This window comes from Corapipo altera, unplaced genomic scaffold (genome assembly GCF_003945725.1).
Source record: "Corapipo altera isolate COAL_440 unplaced genomic scaffold, ASM394572v1 61411, whole genome shotgun sequence".
Lineage (NCBI taxonomy): Eukaryota > Metazoa > Chordata > Aves > Passeriformes > Pipridae > Corapipo > Corapipo altera.
Genome location: NW_020884875.1, coordinates 8,993,277 through 9,016,688, shown reverse-complemented (window position 1 = coordinate 9,016,688; position 23,412 = coordinate 8,993,277). Strand labels below are relative to the sequence as shown.

Here is a 23,412-nt window from a genome sequence, read left to right as displayed (position 1 = left end):
AGCACCCAGGGCTCCCCGGGCGGCCCGGGCCGCAGCGCCTCCTCCTCCGCCCGTCGGCACGGACGTCCCGCAGGACCATGGGAGTCGTAGTTCTGTAGTTCTGCAGGGCGGTGCCTGAGGGGCTCCCTGCTCCTTCCTGCGGAGACGCTGTGCTCCTCCCTCCCCGAGATGGCGGCCCTCCTTGTAAACAAGCCCGGGGCCGGGCCGGACGGCAGCCGCGGGCCCGGCGGTGGCGGTGGTAGCGGGCGCGGCCCGGCGGGCGCTGCAGTGAAGGTAAGGCGGCGGCTCAGCTTGACTGGGCTCCTGCGGCGGGGCGGGCGGTGCCGGCCGAGGAGGGGGAGCGAGGGATCTGCGGTACAGGAGGCGTACCCTGGAGCGGCAGGGCTTAGGGGTTGTCCGGTGTTGGGTTTCCTTTTTTTTTTTTTTTTTTTCCCCTTAGTGACCATCAGTTTTCCTTTTAGCTAACGGTTTAAGATGTTCCGGCCCGCAGCTGTTTGTTCCCACTGCCTTGGTGCTGCGTTTGTAGCTTAAGTGTCTTAACTTGATGTGACTGACTTTATGTGTACCAGCTGCGAAGGGAAGCTCTCCGCCGGCCAGCACTCCGCTTTGTCAGAGTCTTGCCCTCCGCTTCGTGGTCCTGCGACGGTGTTTCTCCTTACTTAGTTGTGCTGCTTGACCAGGCGGCTTCCCTTGGGGCACTGTGTTTAATGAAGTGGGCCAAGAAGTAGTCATGAGGTCATCAGGTGGGATGCTGAGGAGTTAAAACGTTCTGGTTGTATCTAATTATTTATTTACTTCAAAAATATCGTTAGTTGTGTGCAAAAAGCAAAATTAATGACTCACCTGACTCATGTGCTGTGATTGCGTGAACTTTTGTAAAATAAATTGTGACAAAAGCTTTTTTATCAGCTCGAAACCAAATACGGTCTTTTTTAACTTACAGGTTCTTGAGTGTGGAGTCTGTGAAGATGTATTTTCCTTGCAAGGTGACAAAGTTCCCCGACTGCTTTTGTGTGGCCATACTGTCTGCCATGACTGTCTTACCCGGCTTCCCCTTCATGGCAGAGCAGTTCGTTGTCCTTTTGATCGACAAGTTACTGAGCTAGGTAAGAAAATGTAAGTTTGAAGTTCCTGAAACCTGCCAGCCAAGGATATCTGGAAGATAATGGTAGATATAGGTTCTTAATGCTCCACTTAGTGCTAATAATTCCAAGCAGTGAATGTGCAGTATTCCTTTTTGTTCAGAGAAGCTCATAGCACCGCTAACCACTAGTAAAGTAGCTATCTTAGAAAGTATAGATTTTAACCTTTATTTTCTTGAATCTGGGCTTGCAAACTTTATACCTTGAAGTCTTTTTGTACACCTATATTGACAGAGGGCTATTCTTTTTTAAATTAGTGTGTAGGGGTTCCTGAACGAGTATTAGTTTCCTAAACACTAAAAACCATGCAATTAAGTGGGTAGCTTCTTTGACAAACATTTGTATGGAGTTATGATGAAGTGATACAGAGGGAAGTATCAATGATAACAAACTTTTTTACAGTGTTAATTACCTCTATACATGCAATAAATGACACTGGCAGGATATCAGTAGCAATTCCCCTACTGTCAGAGTGTCTGCAGCATTTGAAAGGGTAAGATACAGGTTTTTTCCAACAGTGGCAGTTTATTTTAAGGAAAAGATGACACACGCTTATAATTTCTTGAGAATAAGAATTACCTGGTCAGCATAGGGTTACAGAGAAGACAAGTTATGGGAAGAACTTGTAACAAGAAGAACTCGTTAATAGAACTGGCTCCAGCAGTTTTGAGTAGCACCAGGGGGAAAAAAACTGTTGGAAGTAGGCGAATCCTGAGAGAAGGACATCTCTAATCCGGTAATCCATGAAAAGAAATGTTTAAGGATCAAATTCACTCAAATAAGATTTTACTTTGCAGTAGGAGAATCTGCTAGATTGCAGACGAAACTGCAAAGAATATTAAGGCACTCTGCAGGATGTTTTCATGGAGATCGGAGTCAGGAGAAGAAGTGTCAGCCTCAAATGAAAGAGGGATTTGTTTTCTCAGCAGAGGGAGGTGGTAAAGTATGGGCATCACGAATGATCGCCAATCTAGTAGATGTGGTTAAAAGAGTAATAATTTGTTTAATTTCTTACGCGAGACTGTACAGCTGCACAAGATTTCTTAACTATGCTTTTGAGAGAGAACGTTAGAGCACAGGACTCAGCTGTGCTGTTATGTAACACTTCTGCCCAAGACCACTGTTTTTTATTATAATGGGAAACTTGTCGTTTCTTAGCTTTTATTGTACAATTTTTCCCAGGAATCTGAAGGTGTCCTATCATAAATCTCTTGTGTGTTTCACGTTTGGCGAAAATAAAGCTTTACAAAACCATCTACAGTTGATTTTTTTTTTCATCTTACTTAATACCAAGGAGTTTCTGATGAAAAACGATGAGATGTTATTAAACCTGTAAGTCTCCTACAGTTAGGAAGAAGAAAGAAAAGCTTCAGGATCTTTTTGCATCTAGGATAATAGACTTGCATCCTACTGGTTAATACTAGAAAGGATGATACACTGTGACCCATAGTTGCTCAGAAAATTATTAGATAGAAAATTGTAGCAAAACATCTTGAAAATAAAAATATTTTTGTGAGTAAAAATGTTCTACCTGGTGACCTGAGGCATGAAGAGGTCATAGCCACTTTTAGCCTTACCATGTCTGTAAGAAGAGTCCTGAGAAATATAACTGCCTCTAGGATGTAAAAATGCGTTTTTTGTGGAGCGCAGCTCGTCATGGCTCCTCTTTGAGATGTACATGCATTTGTGACCTTGCTTGAATAATCACATAGTTACTGCTGTTGGTTAAATTTGCTGCACTTGTAGTTCTCCATTGCCCTGTGAGTTCAGGAGTGGAGCTGGGAGGAACAGCTCTGGGACCAGGAGAACTCATCCTTCCCTCCCCTGTGCTTGAGGGCATGTGAGAAAGCGCATGTCCACCTAGCTGCTATTCTACTACCATTTAATGAATTTAATGAAATAATGTTCTCTAGTCTCAGAGAGGTGTTTAGTATCTAAATTATAGGATCACTGCCAAGAGAAAGTTTTGTTGAAAGAAGAGCTATAAAATCAGGATGTAAGATTACCTGTGTTGAACACAGTTCCTTAATCAGTGACTGTGGATTTTATGGATACTTTTAGTTGGTCATTGACTATACTTGCTTCTTTTCCTTTGATCTTTTTACTAGAACACTTAATACTATATTCATCCAAGTTTTCCCAAGGAATCTTGGGAACTTTTTGAAAGAAATACTGAGGGATCTGTATATGGATATATGTAGCTGTATTTTTTCTGAGTTGGACTCTTGGTTTAAATTGACCTGTATATATAACTATATGGGAAGGCAAGGTTAGAAGTACTTTTTCAATCAGGATTTCTGGAAATATGTGATCTGCAGCTGAAAATTGACATGTTGTTTACATGCTTAGCAAAATACTCTAATAGTTCATAAAACCTTGTTATAAGATAAAACATTTAGTAATGTTTTTTCTCAGGTCTCAGGTAGGACCAAAGCCTGCCTAAAGGATACTGCTTTGCAGAGTAGACTAAAGATTGATTTTTGTTGTTTTCTTTGAGAATTCTTTAATGAAGTTGCCTGTGATTAATCTTCTAGTGGAGAATTTTAAATGAGGATGTACATGCTGAAGGTATGTGAACTGTCTGTCTAGTGGTTGTCTTCAGTTGAATTAACATTTTCTAACCAAAAAGGTGCAATGGAGAAGCTTTTTCAATTTTTGAAATTTTGAAACCATGTATTCTAGAGATTATATAGGGGAAAAATCCAATAAATGATCTTTGTAGAGAAAGAGGCTCCTCTCAAAGCCTTTTTCTTAAAGCATGTTGATTTGGGACAGGAGGCAAATAATTTCTTGCGAGCTGCTTTCTCTCTTCCTGTGTTGGGTTAGTGGTTCTTTGGTTGGTATTTTGGGTTTTGTTTTTTTGGTGGTTTTTTTGGTTGGTTGGTTGGTTTTTGGGTTGGTTTGTTTGTTTGTTTTTGTTTGGTTGGTTTGGTTTTTTATGGTGTTTTGGTTTTTTTTCAATTAATACATGGACCAGGGAATTTTTAGGAAGGTTGTACTTATATTACAGCTTTAGAGTCTTTATGCACCATTACTACAAAGCTGAAGCTATTTTCTATCGTTAAAACGTGTTCAACAGAGATATGCAGATGTGCTGGTTTAAAAGTTAACCAGCAGGGGAAATGAACTCAACTCAAAAGAGAGATTATAAATCAGAATAACAATTTAATAAAATAATACAACAAGCACAGCCACACAGACAAATAATTGGTCGCAACCCACAAAACCCAAATGTACAACCCAGCACCCCGGGGCACAAACAAAGCGGTGCTCCCTGGGCCCCCCCCCCGAGTCCAAAGTGAAGGGAAGGGGGAAAAACCTGCTGGTGGGAGAGCTGCTGCAGTCCGGCCAAAAGTGGCGACTGCAGCCCAGCTGAGGGTGGTGGTCTCAGTCTGGCTGAGAGCGGTGAGCTGCAGTCCTCCTCTGGATCCCACGAGTGGTGGTAAGGTTCCGAAACTCCAGGTTTATATATTCTCAGGCAGGAATGCTCAGTCCTTCCCTCAGAGCGGGGAATTCCATAAAAGGGTATGAGGACAGGAACATCCCCCCACCTCGCATGCCTCTGCTGACAACAGTTTCTGGGAAATGGCATGGAAGGCTATAGAATACACAGTTTTGGGCTACACCCATCCAGTGATGAATTGGTCCCAGCTGTTCTAACTAGGACAGCAGATTATGGCATCCTTCATGGAATCCATCTTATTGGTATTGTTTACATTTATACAGTCCTTTGCTAGTGTTTGAGTGCTAAGATAAAACTTCAACATACTGTGCAAGAAAATGCAGTTATAGCATTCTTTCAAATCTCTTCAGACATTTGGGCAAAAGTTGCTCCTTTATTCCGTGCCTTATTTTTAATCCTTTTGCAGACAGGCTTCATGGTTTTGAAATTGACATTTGTCTTCTTGGCTGAAGTCAGTCTTTGCTCTGTCACTGTCTCATTCCTGGCTGACACATTCCCTGCTATTCATGTCTTATTCTTCTTCTGAGAAGGGACGGAGCGTGTAGTGACTTTTGTAATGGGCACAGACGTTCTTTGTAGGCACAGGGATGAGATCTCTAAACTCTTCTACGTTTCTGACCAAAGCCGAATTTGAGCTAAAGCCCAGGAGATTAAATAGATGTATTTACACAACTTTTTAGTGGGTTTGTCTTTTAGTGGGTTTAAATATAAAATTAGCATTTGATCAGATGTGTTGAAAATGTGTAGGTCAAGTACACAATAATTTTATAGCAGATGTGAAAGAAAACCAGTGAAAGAATATACTTCTTACGAAACTCTGTAATGACTGAACAGCTTCTTCCTCTCTCAGCCTTACCCAATGTTTGCTTAAAGCCTAAGACAATGTTTGCTTAAAGGCTAAGAGCTATAATCTGTTCCTTAAGTGGATTTATTATTTTGGTGTGTGTACCTCCATTTATACAGGGCTATTAATGGCTATTTGGATTAGTGGCTAATGTGAAGATAAGAGGTCCATGTTAGCATCAGCAGTCATTATACTGATGTGTTGTTAATGTGAATATTTTATATGCAGTAGTAGCTGAAGGTTGTGCACAGTCAGTTTGCTGTGGGAAAGTGGTGTTCTAAACACTCTAGAAGGGAGCCCTCTAACCACTTGCAGGTGCTTTGTTTTTTGAGGGTTAGGATCCAGAAGTCTGTCTAGATACAGTGTCAGCAAATCCAGACTCTAGTTTATAACCTGGTTTGACATAATTTAGATTCTAAAACTGGATATAGTACTCTGTATTTCTTCAACTTGTAATAGGAGGTGACTATTCCTTGCTCTGTGTTATGAAAAAAACACCGTGATCTTGCAAGTGCTACAGCTGAAAAATGACTGAGCTCTGAAGTCAGAAGATATCAAGGCAGATGGCTCTGCTGATGCTTAATGTAATTGTGGAGGGCCAGATCATTCCTTCTGTAAACTCCTTCCAGATCTGTGGCAAACAAAAGTTGAAATATTTCTTTTTATTTTGTTGGCAATTTATTTTGTGGAGTACACTGATCTTGGATTGGGTGTTAGTAATGCTATCTGTACCAGAGAAGGCTTCCACCATGGAACTGATAACTGCAGAGTTGACTGACTTTGAAAGCACTGATTCTTTAGAGCATCTTGCTTTATAGCTAAGTTCAAAGTTACTAATCAGTGCTTTGATCTGCTCGTTTCTGGAAGCAACAGATTTGCTAAAATGGATGGTCTTTCCTGGTAAGCGTATTTTTCTGAACAGGTAATCAGTGTTGTTTTTTACCTTTTGAGGATGTTTGAGGGAGAATAGTTTATATGTACTCCCATCTCTAGCTGTAGGAAAATGGTATCATCCATTTATCTGTTCTCTGAACTTTGCCTTTAATATGTGAGGCACATAACTTCTCAGTGGCCAAATTCAAAATAGAATGTTATTGTCTGTAGTTTAAACTGAAAATTGACTAGAAAAGAAAGTTTCATGTAGTAAAACTGGAAGCTACATAAAGCATAAGGTATACAGTGTGGGTGCCAATTGGATGCTATTTCACATAACTGCTTGCAACTCATAGTTATCCATCTGTTCATTTGGAACTGCACTTTCCCTCTAATGATACACCAAAATCTATGGAGTGTTTGATAAATCTCCATGCTGAAGAAGGAAGACAAGACTAAATGTCTGTATAGCGTCAGTGGAATGACAGTGAATTCCAGAAAGATGCAGGGGACGTATTCCTGCCAGACTGCCACAGAGCAGCAGAGGAGTTAGGAAACAACGTTGCACAACTGGACAATTCAAGTAGTCTGGGCTCTCTAGGAAAACAGAGAAACTGTGTGATGCAGTTTCTGTGAGTTCATGTCAGATACCCAGTGTCTGACAGACACTTTCATGTGAACTGAAAATGTCAAGAGTTTAGATGTTATTTGGAACCAGCCTCAGGCTCCAGCTGATATTCTGTTAGTCTTTGCATCTGGATTATGAGACGCAGCCTTTTTCCAGATCTGTCATTTATATTTTAAAATGTGTTTGTTTTCCAGATCATGCTTGAAGCAAAGTATGAATCTAATAAAGCAGTCACTTGCATTTTAAAAAAGAACTGTAGTTTGTATTTTTTTTTCACAGTGAATACCATAAGTTCACTAACAGTTCTTAGGTGGTTACATGCGCACGAAGTATGAAACAAATACTTGTAATTTTGTAATTTCAGTTTTGTAATACTACTTCATGCAGTTTTGTCCAGACAGTGATGTCCCACACTCTAAAAAGTAGTTGCAGCAACATTTTCTTGTCTTACAAACACAGTTCAAAAATTCCATCATAAAATAGAGTAATTGATTTCAGGTCCTACAGATTCTGTTTAAATATAAGGTGGCATTTTCAGGCACCTTCTTAGCTACAAAATGTTTATCTGTCAATACCCTGGGCACTACTGGTAATGTTGTACCTTCTATGATTCTATTCAAAGCTAGCAAACCCCTATTTCTTTTCCTGAATTTAGTAGGTTTTATACACTCAAGTAAACATCTGACAAAGAGTTGTGGGCAATACTGTCTGCTTGTTACCTTCCTTTCAGTGCACCAACGTACTCTGTTAGTATTCAGCAGTGATGTTGGATATAATTAAGTAACGTCTTGAGCTTGTCTTTATTCTCAGATATGTTGTCCTCAGCACTGTTGAGGCCACATCTGCAGTACCATGTACAGTTTTTGCGCTCCCCAGTGCAAGCAGAGCTACTAAAGCAAAACATCAGTAAGATAATGAAGGGACTGGAGATCTCTGGTATGAGGAAAGGGTGAGAGATATTTTACAAATATCTGAAGAGAGAGTATAAAGAAGAAAGTGCCAGGCTTTTTTCGGTGTGTCTGCTGACAGAACTAGAGGCAATGTGCACAAACTGCAACACAAAAGTTTTGTGTGCACATAAGGAAACCCTTTTAAGTGTAAAAGTAACCAAGATCTGGCACAAGTTACCCAGACAGGTGGTAGAATCTCCCTTCTTGGAGATCTTCAAAAGCTGCCTGTGTGTGGTCCTGGGCAATCAACTGTGTGTGACCCTGCTTGAACATGGGGACTGGCAAGGTGGTGTCCAGAGGTCCCTTCCAACCTCAATAATTCTGTAACTCTCTTGTGGCTGAAAAGTAATGATCCAGTGCTCAAAGATGACACTTCATTTCTTGAGGTGCCTCAATCTTGCAACAGAGGAAGTGTCATTAAATCTATGACAATTATGCTGAAAAAAGCATAATTCTTCCTTGAAGAAGCAGTCACTAGGATTCTCATATGCTATGTGGCCTATGCAGGTAGCATTTAGGAGCAGTCATTGGGATGCAATTCTTGTTTTAGTTTTCATCGCATTGCTTCATTTTATCTTCTACAAGATGAGGATGATACAGGAGTGGACATGGACTTCTGCTTTGCTCTAGGGAGCATGAGATATCTTCCTTTTTGTTAAATCAAATAGTGTAAGATGTGTTTTTTTCTTTCTGAATGTTGTTTTAACTCTTACTCAGGTTTTTACTGGATTGAGATCTGGAGTAGGTGATGCATTTTGTGATTCAGGTAATATGAGGTTTGTCAGTAGGGAATTCTTCACACCTTCCATTAGTACAGTAGAAATGGGCACTGTACTTATGAAAATAATAATTTTTATGGCACTTGTGTGTGCTTGTGTGTTCCTTGTATTCTTTAGTTGTTAACTATTGTGGATTGTATTAAGAGTGTTTTGACTTTTTAAAAAATTTTTAATAATCTTTTAGTTGAAAATCTGTATGAATATTAAATAGCTTCATGATTGAAGGAAGGAGGAGGACAGAGCGAGCTTACAGAAAAATTACTAGTTGTATCTCATGTGGTTAATACACTGTAGTTAATGTGCTCTTAATATTTGTCACAATCTTAACTAGTTTGTGCAATTTCTCAGAAAAACCTCAAGCAAATACCATTTTTTCTCACCTTCATTTAAATCTTCCTCAAAAAGGAGATTCTGGAGTCTGGGGATTGAAAAAGAATTTTGCTTTGTTGGAACTCTTGGAACGGTTGCAGAATGGACCTGCTGGGCAGTGTGGGACAGCAGAAGAAGCCATTGGTCTATCTGGAGAGGTACTGAGTTATAAACAAAAAAGAAAAAAAAATTGTTACATTTGCTGAAAGTTATCTCTAGATAGAAAAAGATTGAAAATCAGTTCTTTGCCAAATGTAGTTTCACCAATAATGCTGTTATTTTCTTCCAATATCTAATATTAAGGCTTTAATTAATTGCCTCATAATTAAATGCAAATTTGTACTTGACTAATGCAGAAAATAAACAGGTATTAACAGGCATGCCTACTCTTTTCCCCTTCTTTATGATTTTAAGATGTTTAGATAAGTTTATTCATTTGGAAATTTTAGTTATAGTGGTATCAGTACAGTTTTCTAAAATATCCGAGAAATTCTCCCAAAAGACTTCAACTCTTCTTCTTAGTAGTTACTACTTATAGTCATTTGATATCACTACATCATGTAGTAGTACTTCATTACAAAAACTAGCTGCTTTTATAATTTCAGTAATAAAAACTGGCGTGCAGGAAGTATCTTTGGTAGCATTCTAGAAATAGCTAACTTTCCTAAGTGCCTGTAAGTTCTTTGGTGTTTTGTTTGTCTGTAACTAATTCCTTGTTCTGTAGTGATTGCTTTGGAGGAAATTACTGGAGCCAGATTTATTTTCTTCTCCAAACCTTTGCAATTTGCACTGAAGTTTATATTTATAAAATTGCTGAATGCTTCAGATTTTTATTTTTTAAAAGTTTATTGAAAACTTAAAGTCAAGTTTCAAAATAGTCCAAATACCTATTAGTGTTTAACTTTTAGATAAACCTAATATTGTTGACAAGTTTTCTGATATTTTTTTTCCCTCCATTACTGGGGTTGAGTGTTAACAACTTTACTTTTGCTTTATTTTGTTGTTGCCAGACTATCATTCGTTGCGATGAAGATGAAGCCCACATTGCATCTGTGTATTGCACAGTCTGTGCCACTCACCTGTGTGCAGACTGTTCCCAGCTCACTCATTCTACTAAGACACTAGCGAAACACAGGCGTGTGCCTCTTGCTGATAAGCCTCATGAGAAGACAATGTGCTCCCAACACCAAGTGCATGCTATCGAGTTTGTTTGTTTGGAAGAGGGCTGTCAGGCGAGTCCTCTCATGTGTTGTGTCTGCAAAGAATATGGAAAGCATCAAGGTCATAAGGTACTTCTAGTAATTAATTTCTGGTCATACCATGGGGTGGCTTGCATGATTGCTTACCCAGTTAAAGTACGAAAGGTTGTCAAGAAATGAGGGTAGACTCTTGTTATGTCTTCATACCGTTCTTTCATTTTCCCTTTATTTCAGATATTTGCCACTGTAAAATTAGAAGCAAAAAAAATTATTATTTCTAAATCCTAGGTGATTATTTTATATATATATATATATATATGTATATGAAGAAGGATAGTCCCTTTTTCTGCTGCTTTTCTGAACTTCTTACAATATTGAACCGTCAGTTTTGAAAGCTGTTTTCATAATGTAAACTCTACATACGTATCACATCACTGGTGCAGTCTAACCACCTTTATTTTTTTATAATTCATTATGATAAACAGGGAAATTTTTGTTTACTTGCATGATTGCTAGATGCCTGAATTTAGTTTGAATGTAATTTATGACTCCTGATTGTGTTTTGAATTGCAAGATGATTTTAGATTCTTACTTGTCTTTCCTATATATATTTGTAAATATATGCCAATATACATAACATATATATTAAATATGTTGTAAAATAGGAAAGGTGATTAAGGAAGACATTTGTGATTTATCTGTGATATTTTTCTTTTAATTAATAGCATTCTGTCTTGGAACCAGAAGCGAACCAGATTCGTGCATCCATTTTAGACATGGCTCACTGTATAAGAACTTTCACAGAAGAAATCTCAGATTATTCCAGAAAACTGGTTGGAATTGTTCAGCATATAGAAGGAGGAGAACAAATAGTTGAAGATGGAGTTGGAATGGCCCATACTGAACATGTATGCTTTTTTTTGGTTTCCCTCACATGTACAGAATATTTGGTTTTTTGTAATAACCAAGATAAGGAATTTCTCTGAAAATTAAGTATAAGCTTTATAGGACAAGACAAGTTCTTATATCTAGCAAGTCAGTTTTGAGGCTTAAGTCAGCAGATAGAGGGGAACCTGTAGTCTGTTACGATGTTTTTAGGCAGTGGGAAAAGTTGTGTGACTGCTAGTATTGACATACTGTGACAGATGTCCTCAGGTGCTGTGATACTCTTGAGGCTTTTTCCCCTGGTCATTTTTAGGAAGGTGCATATACATACAAATAAGCTACTTGATTGTAGGGGTAACTTCTTGGAGGATCTTGGTATTATACAGAAAGTCTTGTCAGCCCTAACTGGGACTTGAACCGTGTGTAGCCAAGCAGATATGAACGTCAGTTAGAACCTGAAATAAAATCAAAAATATACTTCTGGAATCAACTGGTGTTCTTAATCTTCTGGATCTCCTTACTGCAACACTGTAGGTACCAGGAACTGCAGAGAACGCTCGCTCGTGTGTCCGAGCCTATTTTTCTGACCTTCATGAAACCCTGTGTCGTCAGGAGGAAATGGCTCTTAGTGTTGTTGATGCTCACGTGAGAGAGAAGTTGATTTGGCTTAGGCAACAGCAAGAAGACATGACCATCCTCTTGTCACAGGTTTCAACAGCTTGTCTTCACTGTGAAAAGACTTTACAACAGGTAGGTTGACAAGTGAGCTGTAGCATATGGCAAGATATGTGGAACTACAAATTAAGTTTAAACCACAGGAAAAAAAGAGGTTATATAGTACTCCATATTATTTCTTTACAAAGTTAAAATAATGGTGGTATAACATAAGATTTCAATATTCATTACAAGGGACTGTTAGACAAGGGTAATCAGTATGAAAGCATAGAGTCCTCCAGTTGTTTTAAGACCTGTGGCGTGACTCTTTTCTTGGATAATTTCTGATATTTGTGAGGTTTGTAGGAATGTGAGATGAAACTGAAACAAAAAACCGTACAGGATTTATTGGAAGGATTTTACAGCTGCAGTTAGCAGTATAGGTGTTTGAAGGTAGTTGTCACCCTGGCTGGTAGAAAAAAATGTTATAGGATTAAATAACTTTTAGTAACATTTTTAACATGGGTAATTGAGCATCTTAAATGTGTGAAGAAAGTGACTGTATGAGAGTATCTGATTGGTCCATTATTCAGTTTGATTATAGCAAGAAGTAAATAGTATGTGTAGCAAAAGTAAACCAAGTGTGAGAAACTGCTTTAAGATGTTATTTGTACTTTTTTTTCAGATAGGTTTAGAGCTAGTGTCTGGTTGCTTAGTCAGATTTATCTATGCAAATGTTCTGATCATTAATGGGTGGATATTAATATTTTCCTGTTAAGTGTGTTACTGTATGCTGCCAAGCAATTGCTCTATTCTAGCTGCTGGAGTGATATATTAATTATATAAATATTCTTTATATATTAAATTATTGTCTCTTATAATTTATATTCTTATTCCTACATGGTTAAGAGAGGTTTAGGAAAAAGTACTTTTAAACTGCAGCACTATTCACTATCTATTAGTGTTAAGGAAGAATGTTAAGGTACTCATATTTGTATTGCAATTTTAAATAAATCTGTTTTGTAAATGTGAGTTTCTTTAACTAGAGTATTTCTATTTAAAATGCTTTATTTCTTGCAAACATATCTATATTATACTTGGCTTTTTTAAGTAAATTACTAAAGAAAAGACATGCTTTTGTTTTCTTTGTCTGTTTAGGATGACTGCAGAGTAGTGTTGGCCAAACAGGAAATTACAAGATTGCTAGAGACATTACAGAAACAACAGCAGCAGTTTACAGAACTTGCAGATCATGTACAGTTGGATGCTAGCATACCTGTCACTTTTACAAAGGTATTCTTAATCTCATAGAAGTACAGCTATCCACTTTATAAAGTCCCAAATGTAATTTAAAAAAAGGCAGGAGTAATATATGTTCATTATGATGCTGTATTTGTTGCAACAAGTTTAGGCAGTTCAGTGTCAGTTAGAGCCATAGTGTGTTATCACACAATGAGTGTAATCTCATACTTGAGCAACATAATGACTGTGCTGCTATAATTGGAGTGAGAAATGTTCATTTGACATTGACCACATCAGTAGCTTTGTTTGAATGTTTGTTTTTTTCTTTTTAATATGTAGGATAGCATTTGTGAGTTCTAGGAACACCTTTCTTTGGAAGGAGATATCCTTGATTGTTCCCTGAAAACTGCACACCTATTTCATATACAATACTACTGGTATACGTCTCAGTTTATAATATTAAAAATAATGTGTTTCAGTTCATTAAATGATCATTTGTCTTATATTTGTGTTGTATTCACTGATAACTTAGACAAGGTTCATCTTCTAAATAGGTTTGGGTTTTATTGCTTCAATATAACTTCAGTACAACATTCTTTGAAAGGGATGAAATTATTTGGAGTTTGATAATGGTACTTTTATCTGGTGTGTGTATCTTTATTATCTATCATACTTTTCACATAGGAAAATAAATTAATTCGAAACTCAAGGAACAAGAACTAATTTGATTTATGAGGTTTCTGAATGGGTGAAGGAGGAATAGGTTCTATTGTTGCTGAGATGTAACGGAGGAAATGGATGCTTGCATGGGGATTCTGTGTCAGCCCCTGTTGATATCAGAAATTAAATTTCTTCCAAACAATTTATTTTGTAACATTGGTATATTTGAATTTCCATTTCAATGCAACATTTTAGCTTTTGTCTGTCCCTTTGCTATTCAGCAGAGACCAGAGTTGGTAGGGTCAGGATGATCTCCTCTGCAAACTCCCATTATGCCATGAATGAAGCAGCATTCACATTTCACAGACGAACAATTACTGAGTCAGAGGTCAGAGGGTAATTTTGTGTGTCTGATTTTGCCTTTAGGAGCTGTTAATCTGACTCAGAAAATTTTGATTGTGAATCTCTTGAGTATTTGGAAAAAGAATGGTAGGAGCCAGTTTAAGCTGTTACAGGAGGTCTGAAATAGGTCTTGGCTCAAAGGACTCAAGAGACTTGGTTTTCTCCTATAACAAATTGGTATTTTTACAAAGTCTTCTAAGGGTTAGTTTCTGAATTTCAAAGGTGCCAAAGCAAATGTCATTTTTCTCAAAAACAGCAACAGCCCTAAAAAAGTAAGGTGAAAATAATTACTTGAATTTCTTATTTTTTGTTTCCTCACTTCTGATAAAACTTAATGGTCTCTTTCTGCGCAACATGTTTTCATAACACTGTTGTGCTGATGGCCACTGTTGTGACTTGCAGTGAGGCTTGTTGTACTTGAAAGATCTGTGCCTCACAAAAGGTATCAGACAGAAATCAAATCTTCAGATAAAAAACTGTAAACTGTTATTGTATCACTGGAAGGGTCTCTCTCAGGATCTGTCATTGCGCTGAAGGCTGCATCCATTATAAAATGAAAAAAGCATTTCAAACAGTACTAGATCAGAGGAACATTCCATATTCAGTGAAGATTGTGAAGGTTTAAGGAGGGCAAGGAGAAGTCCTTTTCACTTTTAAAAGTGAATAGATCTCATCCATGTTCTTTTGTTTCACTGATGACACAAAAAAAGTGAGAACAGTGCCATTACCTCTTCTGAACCATCCAGGGAAGTGCCACATATAAAGAGCTTTCTGTACCAAGATTTAAGAAAAGAAGTTTTACTTGAACAGAAGTTGCAGGTTACGTGGTTTTAAGTATGCTATCAAGTTATGCAGCTGCCAGAAATACAGACAGAAAGGTGTTTTACTGGTCAGGCTTTTTTGAAATAACATTTTAAGTTAAAGGTGCTGATACTGTTGACAAGCAAAGACTTTTAGTCATGTCAGTTTCTAGCTGTGGTCATGAGTAGTCAATTACTATTGACTCATATTACAGGTCCATACTGCTATACATTGTTCTCTGGATAGCAGCTTTTCTTGCAAAGTTTTTCTTGAAGTGACAGAGCTACACCAAAGTGGAAATTTGGTGTCTTTCCCAGATTGCATTTTGATTCCTTCTGACAGAGTACAAACATGCTGAGAGCAACCTATTTTCACTCTGAAACTTACAGAAAGCAAACTGCAACAGGATGGCTAAAGTTGACAGCATCATTCACCTCCTTCACTTCCGTGGTGATTTAAGTTGTACTCCTGCTCTCCAGCCATCGGAGCTGAAGAGGTGACTGATGCTTCTGGTGGAGTTGTGGCAGGATTGCTGGGCTGAATCACTGTCAGCAAGCTCTGGACATAACAGGGTGCTGCCTCCCGGAAGAAACTTGATAAACTCAGCAGCTCCCTCCAGAGCTGCTGCTTTTCCTTCCTCTTTCCTTTCAGGTACAGAGAACTGGGAACATTCATTGACAAAAATTTTAGGCGAAATCAGAACCGATTTGAGTGTGAATAGCATACTGGAGACATGTCACTTTTTAGACTCTTTAAAGCCTGTTGCATACTTCTTGCTTTTTCTCTTTCTCTGTACATTTTCTGCTGATGTGCTGCTGTGCCTTATCAAGACCCTGCCCACAGGTTTTTCTTCTCCAGAAGGAGGTAATCCTTTCTGGTAACATGCTGTGTCACAGTGTTCTCACTGAATTTTACAAGTTCTGCACTGACTCCAAATATGTAGAATTTAGAGGACATTTATTTACTTTTATTAAAAAGTAAATAAGTCTCAATGTTTTATTTTTCAAATCTCAAATATTCGATTAGTCTTTGGGGTTTGGAGCATCTGCCATGTGTAGTAGTAGCACTGAAAATGCTGAACTTTCACAGATTCATATGAAGTCACTTTTTTCACAATAAATAGGTAGCCTGTGGAGTTCTGTGTTAAGGATCATCTGGGCCTGTTTAGGGTTTGAGCAACAAACAGACAAATCCGTAGGTGAACAGTACATTGAGATCTGTTAGTTGCAGAAACTGCAGTATTGACTCAGTAAATCCCTGAGCTGCAAACTGTTAAACACAGGAAAGGTATTTAGGAGAGTTATCACTATGAGCTTTCCCTGTTTCTTACTTCTGTATCCATCTTTGCCCAGTTTTAGAGAGCGTAATGGATGAGATGAACCTTTGATCTGACTCTTGCAGTCATGATGTTGCTGACTTTTGCATTCTGGTATTTGCATAATTTTTAGGGTTTTTTTAGAAAGCAGTTTCTCAAGGTATTTTTACTCTCTTCAGAGGTTGTGATAGTATAACATCGAGTTACTCTGTACTGATTATTTTCAAAGTGTGCTGTTCATCATCTGTGGCAGAAAAGAGAATGAAGTTGCTTGTCATGATGACAGTATATCCAGCTGTATAATGGATACACACATGTGTGTGCACGTATGTATATCTCAAGTCATGTGGTGTAGATGCTTATACATCCAGTCACACTGGTGACATGTTGGTCAAGGAGAGATTGTAGCATTTTTGCACTCAGTAGTGTTTCTAATGTAAGAGGAAATAAAAGGCTGTCTAGAGTAGGCACAGGTTTACTTAGCACGGTACTGTGTGGATTTTGCAAGAAAACAAATGTATTTCTGCATAGTTCTGATGATTGATAGTCTGTGTTTCATCAGCAGTTCTTAGTCCTTCAAAATATGTTTCAGGGATACATAGTCATTTTATCCTATGTTATTTCTTTTACCATTTATGTTTCGCCAGGTGATCACATTGCGAACAGCCTGTTCAATACTTAGAATAGCTTGGTGTGAACTATGGAGAGGAAGTTGATTCTCATTCCTTGCATCCAAGCAAGACCCTGGAGAGTTGTTTGTTCTTCTTCACTGTTTGAGATTACTGCTTGTTGCTAATAACGTTGCTGATTTAAAAGATTGGAAGAGGCTTGAGGTGAAGAGAGAGAGCTGTGGAGCCCCCAGTAGTTCTCCAGTTGGAGGCATTAATACTGTGAAGGGACTGGAGCACAAGTCTTATGAGGAGAGGCTGAGGGAGCTGGGGCTGTTCAGCCTGGAGAAGAGGAGGCTCAGGGGAGACCTCATCACTCTCTACAACTCCCTGAAAGGAGGTTGTAGCCAGGTGGGGGTTGATCTCTTCTCCCAGGCAACTATCAGCAAGACAAGAGGACATGGTCTCAAGTTGTGCCAGGGGAGGTTTAGGTTAGAGATTAGAAAGAATTTCTTTACAGAGAGGGTAATCACGCATTGGAATGGGCTGCCCAGGGAAGTGGTGGATTCTCTGTCCCTGGAGGTTTTTAAGATGAGACTGGATGTGGCACTTAGTGCCATGGCCTAGTAACTGCAGCGGTAGTGGATCAAGGGTTGGACTTGATGATCTTGGAGGTCTCTTCCAACCCAACTGATTCTATAATTCTATGAAATGGTGGGAGAATGAGGATTTTAAACACAAGGGGTTTCTGTACTGAATTTCCTAAGTTTTCTGTCGTTTTGTGTATTCTGTTTCTTCTAGGACAACAGAGTACATATTGGACCAAAGATGGAAATTCGGGTTGTCACTCTAGGATTAGATGGAGCTGGCAAAACAACTATTTTGTTTAAGTTAAAGCAAGATGAATTCATGCAGCCAATTCCAACAATAGGTTAGTAGCTACAATTTAAATGTAATGACTTTTCCAAATGTTTGACTTGTCTGCAGAGTTTGGTTCTTTTATATTCATACAGAGCAGGACTGTAAAACTTCAATATTTTTATTCCAGGTTTTAATGTTGAAACAGTAGAATACAAGAATTTGAAGTTTACTATTTGGGATGTAGGAGGAAAACACAAATTGAGGCCCTTGTGGAAACATTATTATCTCAATACACAAGGTAATACTGCTACAAGTTTTATACTGTATTTGGTGTTCTAGCTTGTATTTCAGAGCCAAAAAGATTATTAATAGAAATAATTTATAACAGCAGAAAATTGTTCATCTAATGCAAAATACAGCTGCTGGATTCATGAGCAAAGAAATTTTAATCCAGTTGGTCATATTTTCTGCTGCATGATAAAGGTGCATTCTCCATAAATCCATCAGACAGTTCATGGAGCCAAACAAAATTAGAACCTCTGTTAAATTGGTTTAGCTGACAACAGACAAGGTGCAGTGTTCCAGAGTTTGCATAGTGAGAAGCAGTACTTGCCAGGTGAAATTTAAATAGCACTTGAAAATACTCAGCTTTCAGGAGCTTTCATTTAGCAACTTAAAAAATTCTGTGACGTTCTGTAACTTCTGACTTGGTATTGCGCTGTAATATCTGTAGACTAGCTTATTGATTCTGAAAACATTAATCTGTATGGTGCCAACTTAGAAATTTGTGCTGTCCTTCTGTAAATCCTCCATAGGTTTTTTTCCAGTTCAGAAAGAGGTTCCTCTTCATTGATTCATTCATAATTATCTGAAACACTTAAGAATTACAAACACCAGTTTATGTGCTCCACCTTGTATGTTGTTTCAGCCTTAAATGCAAGCTTCAACACTTCAAATTACTCATCTTTTCAAACTTCTAAAAATTATATTTTGGGGGTTCTGTTGTCTTCTTAGAACATATCATGTAAAGTGGGAGGGAATCATTCCCTGTATGTTGAAGAGAAAGCTAAGCATTTAGCCTGCTATGTACCTGCAGTAGTTTTTGTTTACTTTTGGTGTTGGGTTTTTTTTCATTGCAAAAACACTGAGTTTAAATTCTGTCCTCTAGCTCTGCCTCCCTGACTCTCCAGTTTTTCTGGCATCTTAGTTACTCTCTCTAGTGAATAGTAAAATGTGCTGCTATGTTGGGTCCATGGCAGTCTTCTCTGGCTTGTGTAGTCTGTAGCTGAAGGAAGCCATGCTGATTTGGCTGAACTGTGGATATTACAGGCTGCTAAGGGAAACTGAAACAGTCATGTGGGACTTGGATGGCATATAAATGGTTCAAAATACGGTTTAAACTGAGGTACTTTATCCACACATAGTAAATCTGGTTTTAGACCTGAGTAGTTAAAATATCACAGCCTTTGTATTAGACCAGGAAAAAACTTAGGCTTTTTTTCCCTGTTTTAGGATGAATTCTAGGTTTTTGTTAAAAGTATAGAGGTATGTAAGGAATTTCTCAGTCCTCTTGGATTTGAAATTAAAGTTGTGCACCGCTGAGAAACTTTACATATAGAGCTGCTAGAAAAAAAGGAACTGTGTAAGCTGAAAGGTAATTTTACAGAGTTTATTTTTGAATATGTGTAAAACATTTCTCTCTTTCTTTCATAGCGGTGGTGTTTGTTGTTGATAGCAGTCACAGAGACAGGATCAGTGAAGCATACAGTGAACTTGCAAAATTATTAACAGAAAAGGAATTGCGGGATGCCTTGCTCTTGATCTTTGCTAATAAACAGGTACTTGTGATTTATTTTTACTCTTCTCCTCAGCTTGTGTATCAAATTCCAACCCTCTGCTGTGGGTAGGGAATGGTAACATCAAAAAAGCATAAAATGTAGAAGTTTCCCTTACATGTAATGCTGGTAAAATAAGTGTTGCTAGAGTGGTTAGTGGATTGAACAACTTTTTGTTTTATGGTAACAGGTAGTAAATGCTTAACTGTTGCATTTGACTTTTGTGTTTGGAGAGCTTTTATATGATCTATAGCTCCATCTAAGTGATCAGTTAAAAATAAAATGCCTTCAAACATATTACGGAATAATAATTGAGTGTTTGCATCCAATTCTGTTGCAGGATGTAGCAGGTGCACTTTCGGTGGAAGAAATCACGGAACTGCTGAGTCTCCACAAACTCTGCTGTGGCCGTAGCTGGTATATTCAGGGTTGTGATGCCCGAAGTGGTACAGGACTTTATGAAGGATTGGACTGGCTTTCCAGGCAGTTGGTGGCTGCTGGTGTCCTGGATGTGGCTTAATTTTACAGTAGCTGCAATTTAAGGCTGTACTTTATGGTCTTGTTCGCATGACCAGGATGTTGTCGCCAGGTCTGCTCTCTGAAGAGGGAACTTCATTTAACGTGGTGATTACAGAAAAATAAGGCTTTATCCTAGATTGGATAACTGGTTCAGTAAACTTCTGCTGTTACAGTGTTTTTGAAATTTGATAGTAGTGGAATAGGCTTGTTAGAAGGATGTTATGAAATTCTTTTTAGTGAAATTGTTACAATTTAAAATTCTTCCCTGATAAAATATGCATTGGAGTTCATACAATAATTGTAATGATGTTATATTAGGTGATTAGTGTTAGAAAAATTCTGAGTGGTTTAGAAATACTTTCCCATGAAAATATTCCAAAATCCATCTCAAGTTATTAGAATAGCCATCTCTAATAGTCAGAAATAAATGGTGCTACTCTTTAATATCTAAAGAATCTATTAATGTAAAGGTGGCATTCAAGCTTAAATGTAAATACACCATATAAAGAAAGTGTTTCCCCTATATTTATTAGCTTCCTTGTTTGTTATCAGAAAGCAGCATACCTGCATAAAGAAATCCCAGAACGGAGAACCGTGTTGCAGAGCGAGGATGCTATGGCATAGTTTAGCTACTCCTTTTCTATCGGGGGGGCAGGGGTTACTTGGGTTTTTCATGCTAAATTATTTATGGACACACTATAGTGATACTGAGGTGAAAGTGTTTTGTGCATACTTGAGGACATAATCGGCCTTTAAAGATTAAGTTTACTCCTCAAGAAGTCAAATTAAATTTTAAAAAAACTTCTTAAAGAAGTAGTGTGCTGTAATGTCAATCCAGCTATGTACTTTTATGTAGAAGTCATGCTTCCAGATTAAGGTAGTGGCCTTAAAATATTCAATAACATAATGGAAAACCAGTGTACACTAATTATAACTCTTATTTAGAAGAGTAGATGGTAAAATGTGATATAAACCTTCCATAATTAGATATTCAATTCTTTCTGTATCTTCTACATGGAATTGTTACCATTGCCTCTATTTTTGAAGATTACACATTCACAAGCCCACGAAATATGGGTGTAGTGCTGTTTAAATTTAGAGAAGGTTGCAATGACTTATGGTGTCTGTTTTTCTGCTGGACATGCAACTCTGCTAACAATTTTATCTGTCTGGTATGTGCACCAGAACCTTCTGCCCTTCTCTTTTAGTGCATGGCCACTGCCAGTTGAAGAAACCATGCCATCAACTCTCTTCATGCTAGTAGAGGAGCTACAAAGAGCATGACCAATAGATCAAAACTGTGTATCATCACTTTTCTTACTGGAGTAGAGATGAATCAGGAGAACCGGACTGTGGAAGTGAACAGTGTTCCACAGATGTGGAGATATTTTGCCACACTGGAAAGTGTGCTTACCTGTGAGAGCTCTGAACCTCACAGGGCAAAGAAAGTGTATCCCATTATCTGTGGCTATGGCTTTCATTGTCACTTTGGTTTCCTACTGCATACCTTAGGTAAAGCCAAGAATGTATAAACAAATAGTTTTAGTACACTTGCACTTTTCTTCAGGTGGAAGCAGTTGAGGTAACTACTTCCTCATAATGTCACTTATTTGTATTTTTCTCTTGTTACTTAAATTTCAGGTAACTGCTGTTAAATGCAGCTTCAGATTCAGCAAGTCTAATGACTTGAATAGTACCTGAAAGAACACTAAGCTTCAAAGTAGTATAATGCTTGTGAAATGAATTTCAATGCCTACATAGGTACTGAGATAGGGTATTTACTCTTTCTTCAGACAAGCTGATATATTTGGAAATAGCTTATAACAGAGTAAAAGGTGGGTTTTTTTGCACCTACCAAACTTTAAATTGTTCCTCTTTCCCAGCCTGTAAGTTCTTGAATGATATACAGTTGGCTGCTCTGACTTGAGCATCTGCTTAGCCTGTACTGTGGAGCAACCCCTACCTAGTTAGGGCTTAGTGTCCCTTCACAGCTCTTTTCACAACTCTTTTTGAAATACAGACAAGTTCTGCTAAGTATGGTCGATACCTTTTCCTGGAATATTTTTAACAGAAGACATGCATTCTTTAGAAAAATCCTGATTCTATAGTTTTATTTTAGCTGACTTAGGCTTCAGTTACACATGCTGCTCAGTTCCATTTCAAAATATTCAAGGTGACTAGTTTGGATTTGATGTGAGGGCAGTGGAAAAATTTTCACTTATGCATATTTTTGAGTACAAGTGGTTGCTTGTGACATATGGAATGCTACCGTAAGTGGTTTTAAACTGAATTTATTTAAGATGACTTGAAGTAACTGTGAAGGTGTTACATTTGTCTGTGAACTCTTCGGTGTAAACAGGTACACTAAGAGGTTTATTTGTATACTGCTTCAGTTATAAATTTAAGCTTGTTTCCTCAGTTTTACTGAACTTTACTTTTTGGTGTACTGACTTATGCAATATGTAATTGGAATATTTCCTCAACTAGAACTCACTCAAGCATTACTAACTGTGAGGATTGTCTGAAAAGACTGATTGACTTCTCAAATGATTTTGACTTAATTCTGAAATTGAGTAAATGCAACATCCAGTGACTGTGTTGTGGCTTTCTTTAAAGAATATCATCTCGAAAACAGCATGGTTAGGGTTAGGCTAACTGAAAAGTAAAGTTTTATCACTTGGTATGATCTTTCTGTATTCTACCTTCAAAGTTATTGTGGACTATGAGGGTTTGCTTCTGAGAATGTTGGAGTAGATGTGGATGTTATGTAAATTTCTTGGAAGAAAGGGCTTTTTTAGTGGAGCTGCTGCAATTTGAGTTGCCCAGAAAATTATTTCTTTTCAATAAAAGTATGTAAACCCTTGAGAGTTAACTTTAATAAACTTGCCTTTTTGGATTTTTTAAGGTCATCTCAAATTAGAGGTGTGCTACATTTAACTTACTGTAGAATTTTTCTTAATGATCCATGAAGATTCTTTATCTCACTAAAGGTAAACTTCCTGGTGGCAGCAGCAACTTTTGAGAGACTGACTTGGATTATCATGCATCATATCTCAATTCATAAATTAAGTTACCAGAACTGTAAACTCTTGAGTCTTTTATGAGTGCAGTAGTGTTATGTAAACATAAACAGCCAAGGTAAATATTACTGGTTTTAGAGTAGAGTTAACTATGCAGCGTAGTAACAGGACTGTATCTAGACACAGATTGGCAACAGCTTGAGGAGTTGTCTGAGCTTTCACTGAGGACCTGCTGTTTGTGAGCAGAGGGCTGGTCAGAGGCTCTCTTGGGCAGAGGGATCACAAATAAGGTTTTGCTTCTTGAAGAAGGAGAGAAGGCAGCAGATCTTCCACCTTGGGCTTTCAGAGGGCAGACTATAGCCT

General features: G+C 38.0%; 1 protein-coding gene across 1 annotated transcript; it reads left to right on the top strand.

The window, feature by feature from the left end:
• The first annotated feature begins 97 nt into the window (after positions 1–97).
• TRIM23 (tripartite motif containing 23) lies at positions 98–22,894 on the top strand. Its single transcript, XM_027635002.1, has 11 exons — positions 98–273; positions 944–1,106; positions 9,085–9,206; positions 10,059–10,337; positions 10,973–11,155; positions 11,667–11,882; positions 12,945–13,079; positions 17,616–17,745; positions 17,863–17,973; positions 19,389–19,513; positions 19,851–22,894. Exons 1-11 carry the CDS (start codon positions 169–171, stop codon positions 20,028–20,030), a joined length of 1,749 nt encoding a protein of 582 aa, XP_027490803.1. The 5' UTR covers positions 98–168; the 3' UTR covers positions 20,031–22,894.
• Positions 22,895–23,412: the final 518 nt, after the last annotated feature.

Coding starts and splice junctions, on each gene's coding strand:
- TRIM23 (XM_027635002.1), top strand. CDS start 169: ATGGCGGCCCTCCTTGTAAACAAGCCCGGGGCCGGGCCGGACGGCAGC. Junction 11,156..11,666: donor GAATGGCCCATACTGAACAT/GTATGCTTTTTT, acceptor GCAACACTGTAG/GTACCAGGAACTGCAGAGAA. Junction 17,974..19,388: donor TTATTATCTCAATACACAAG/GTAATACTGCTA, acceptor TTTCTTTCATAG/CGGTGGTGTTTGTTGTTGAT.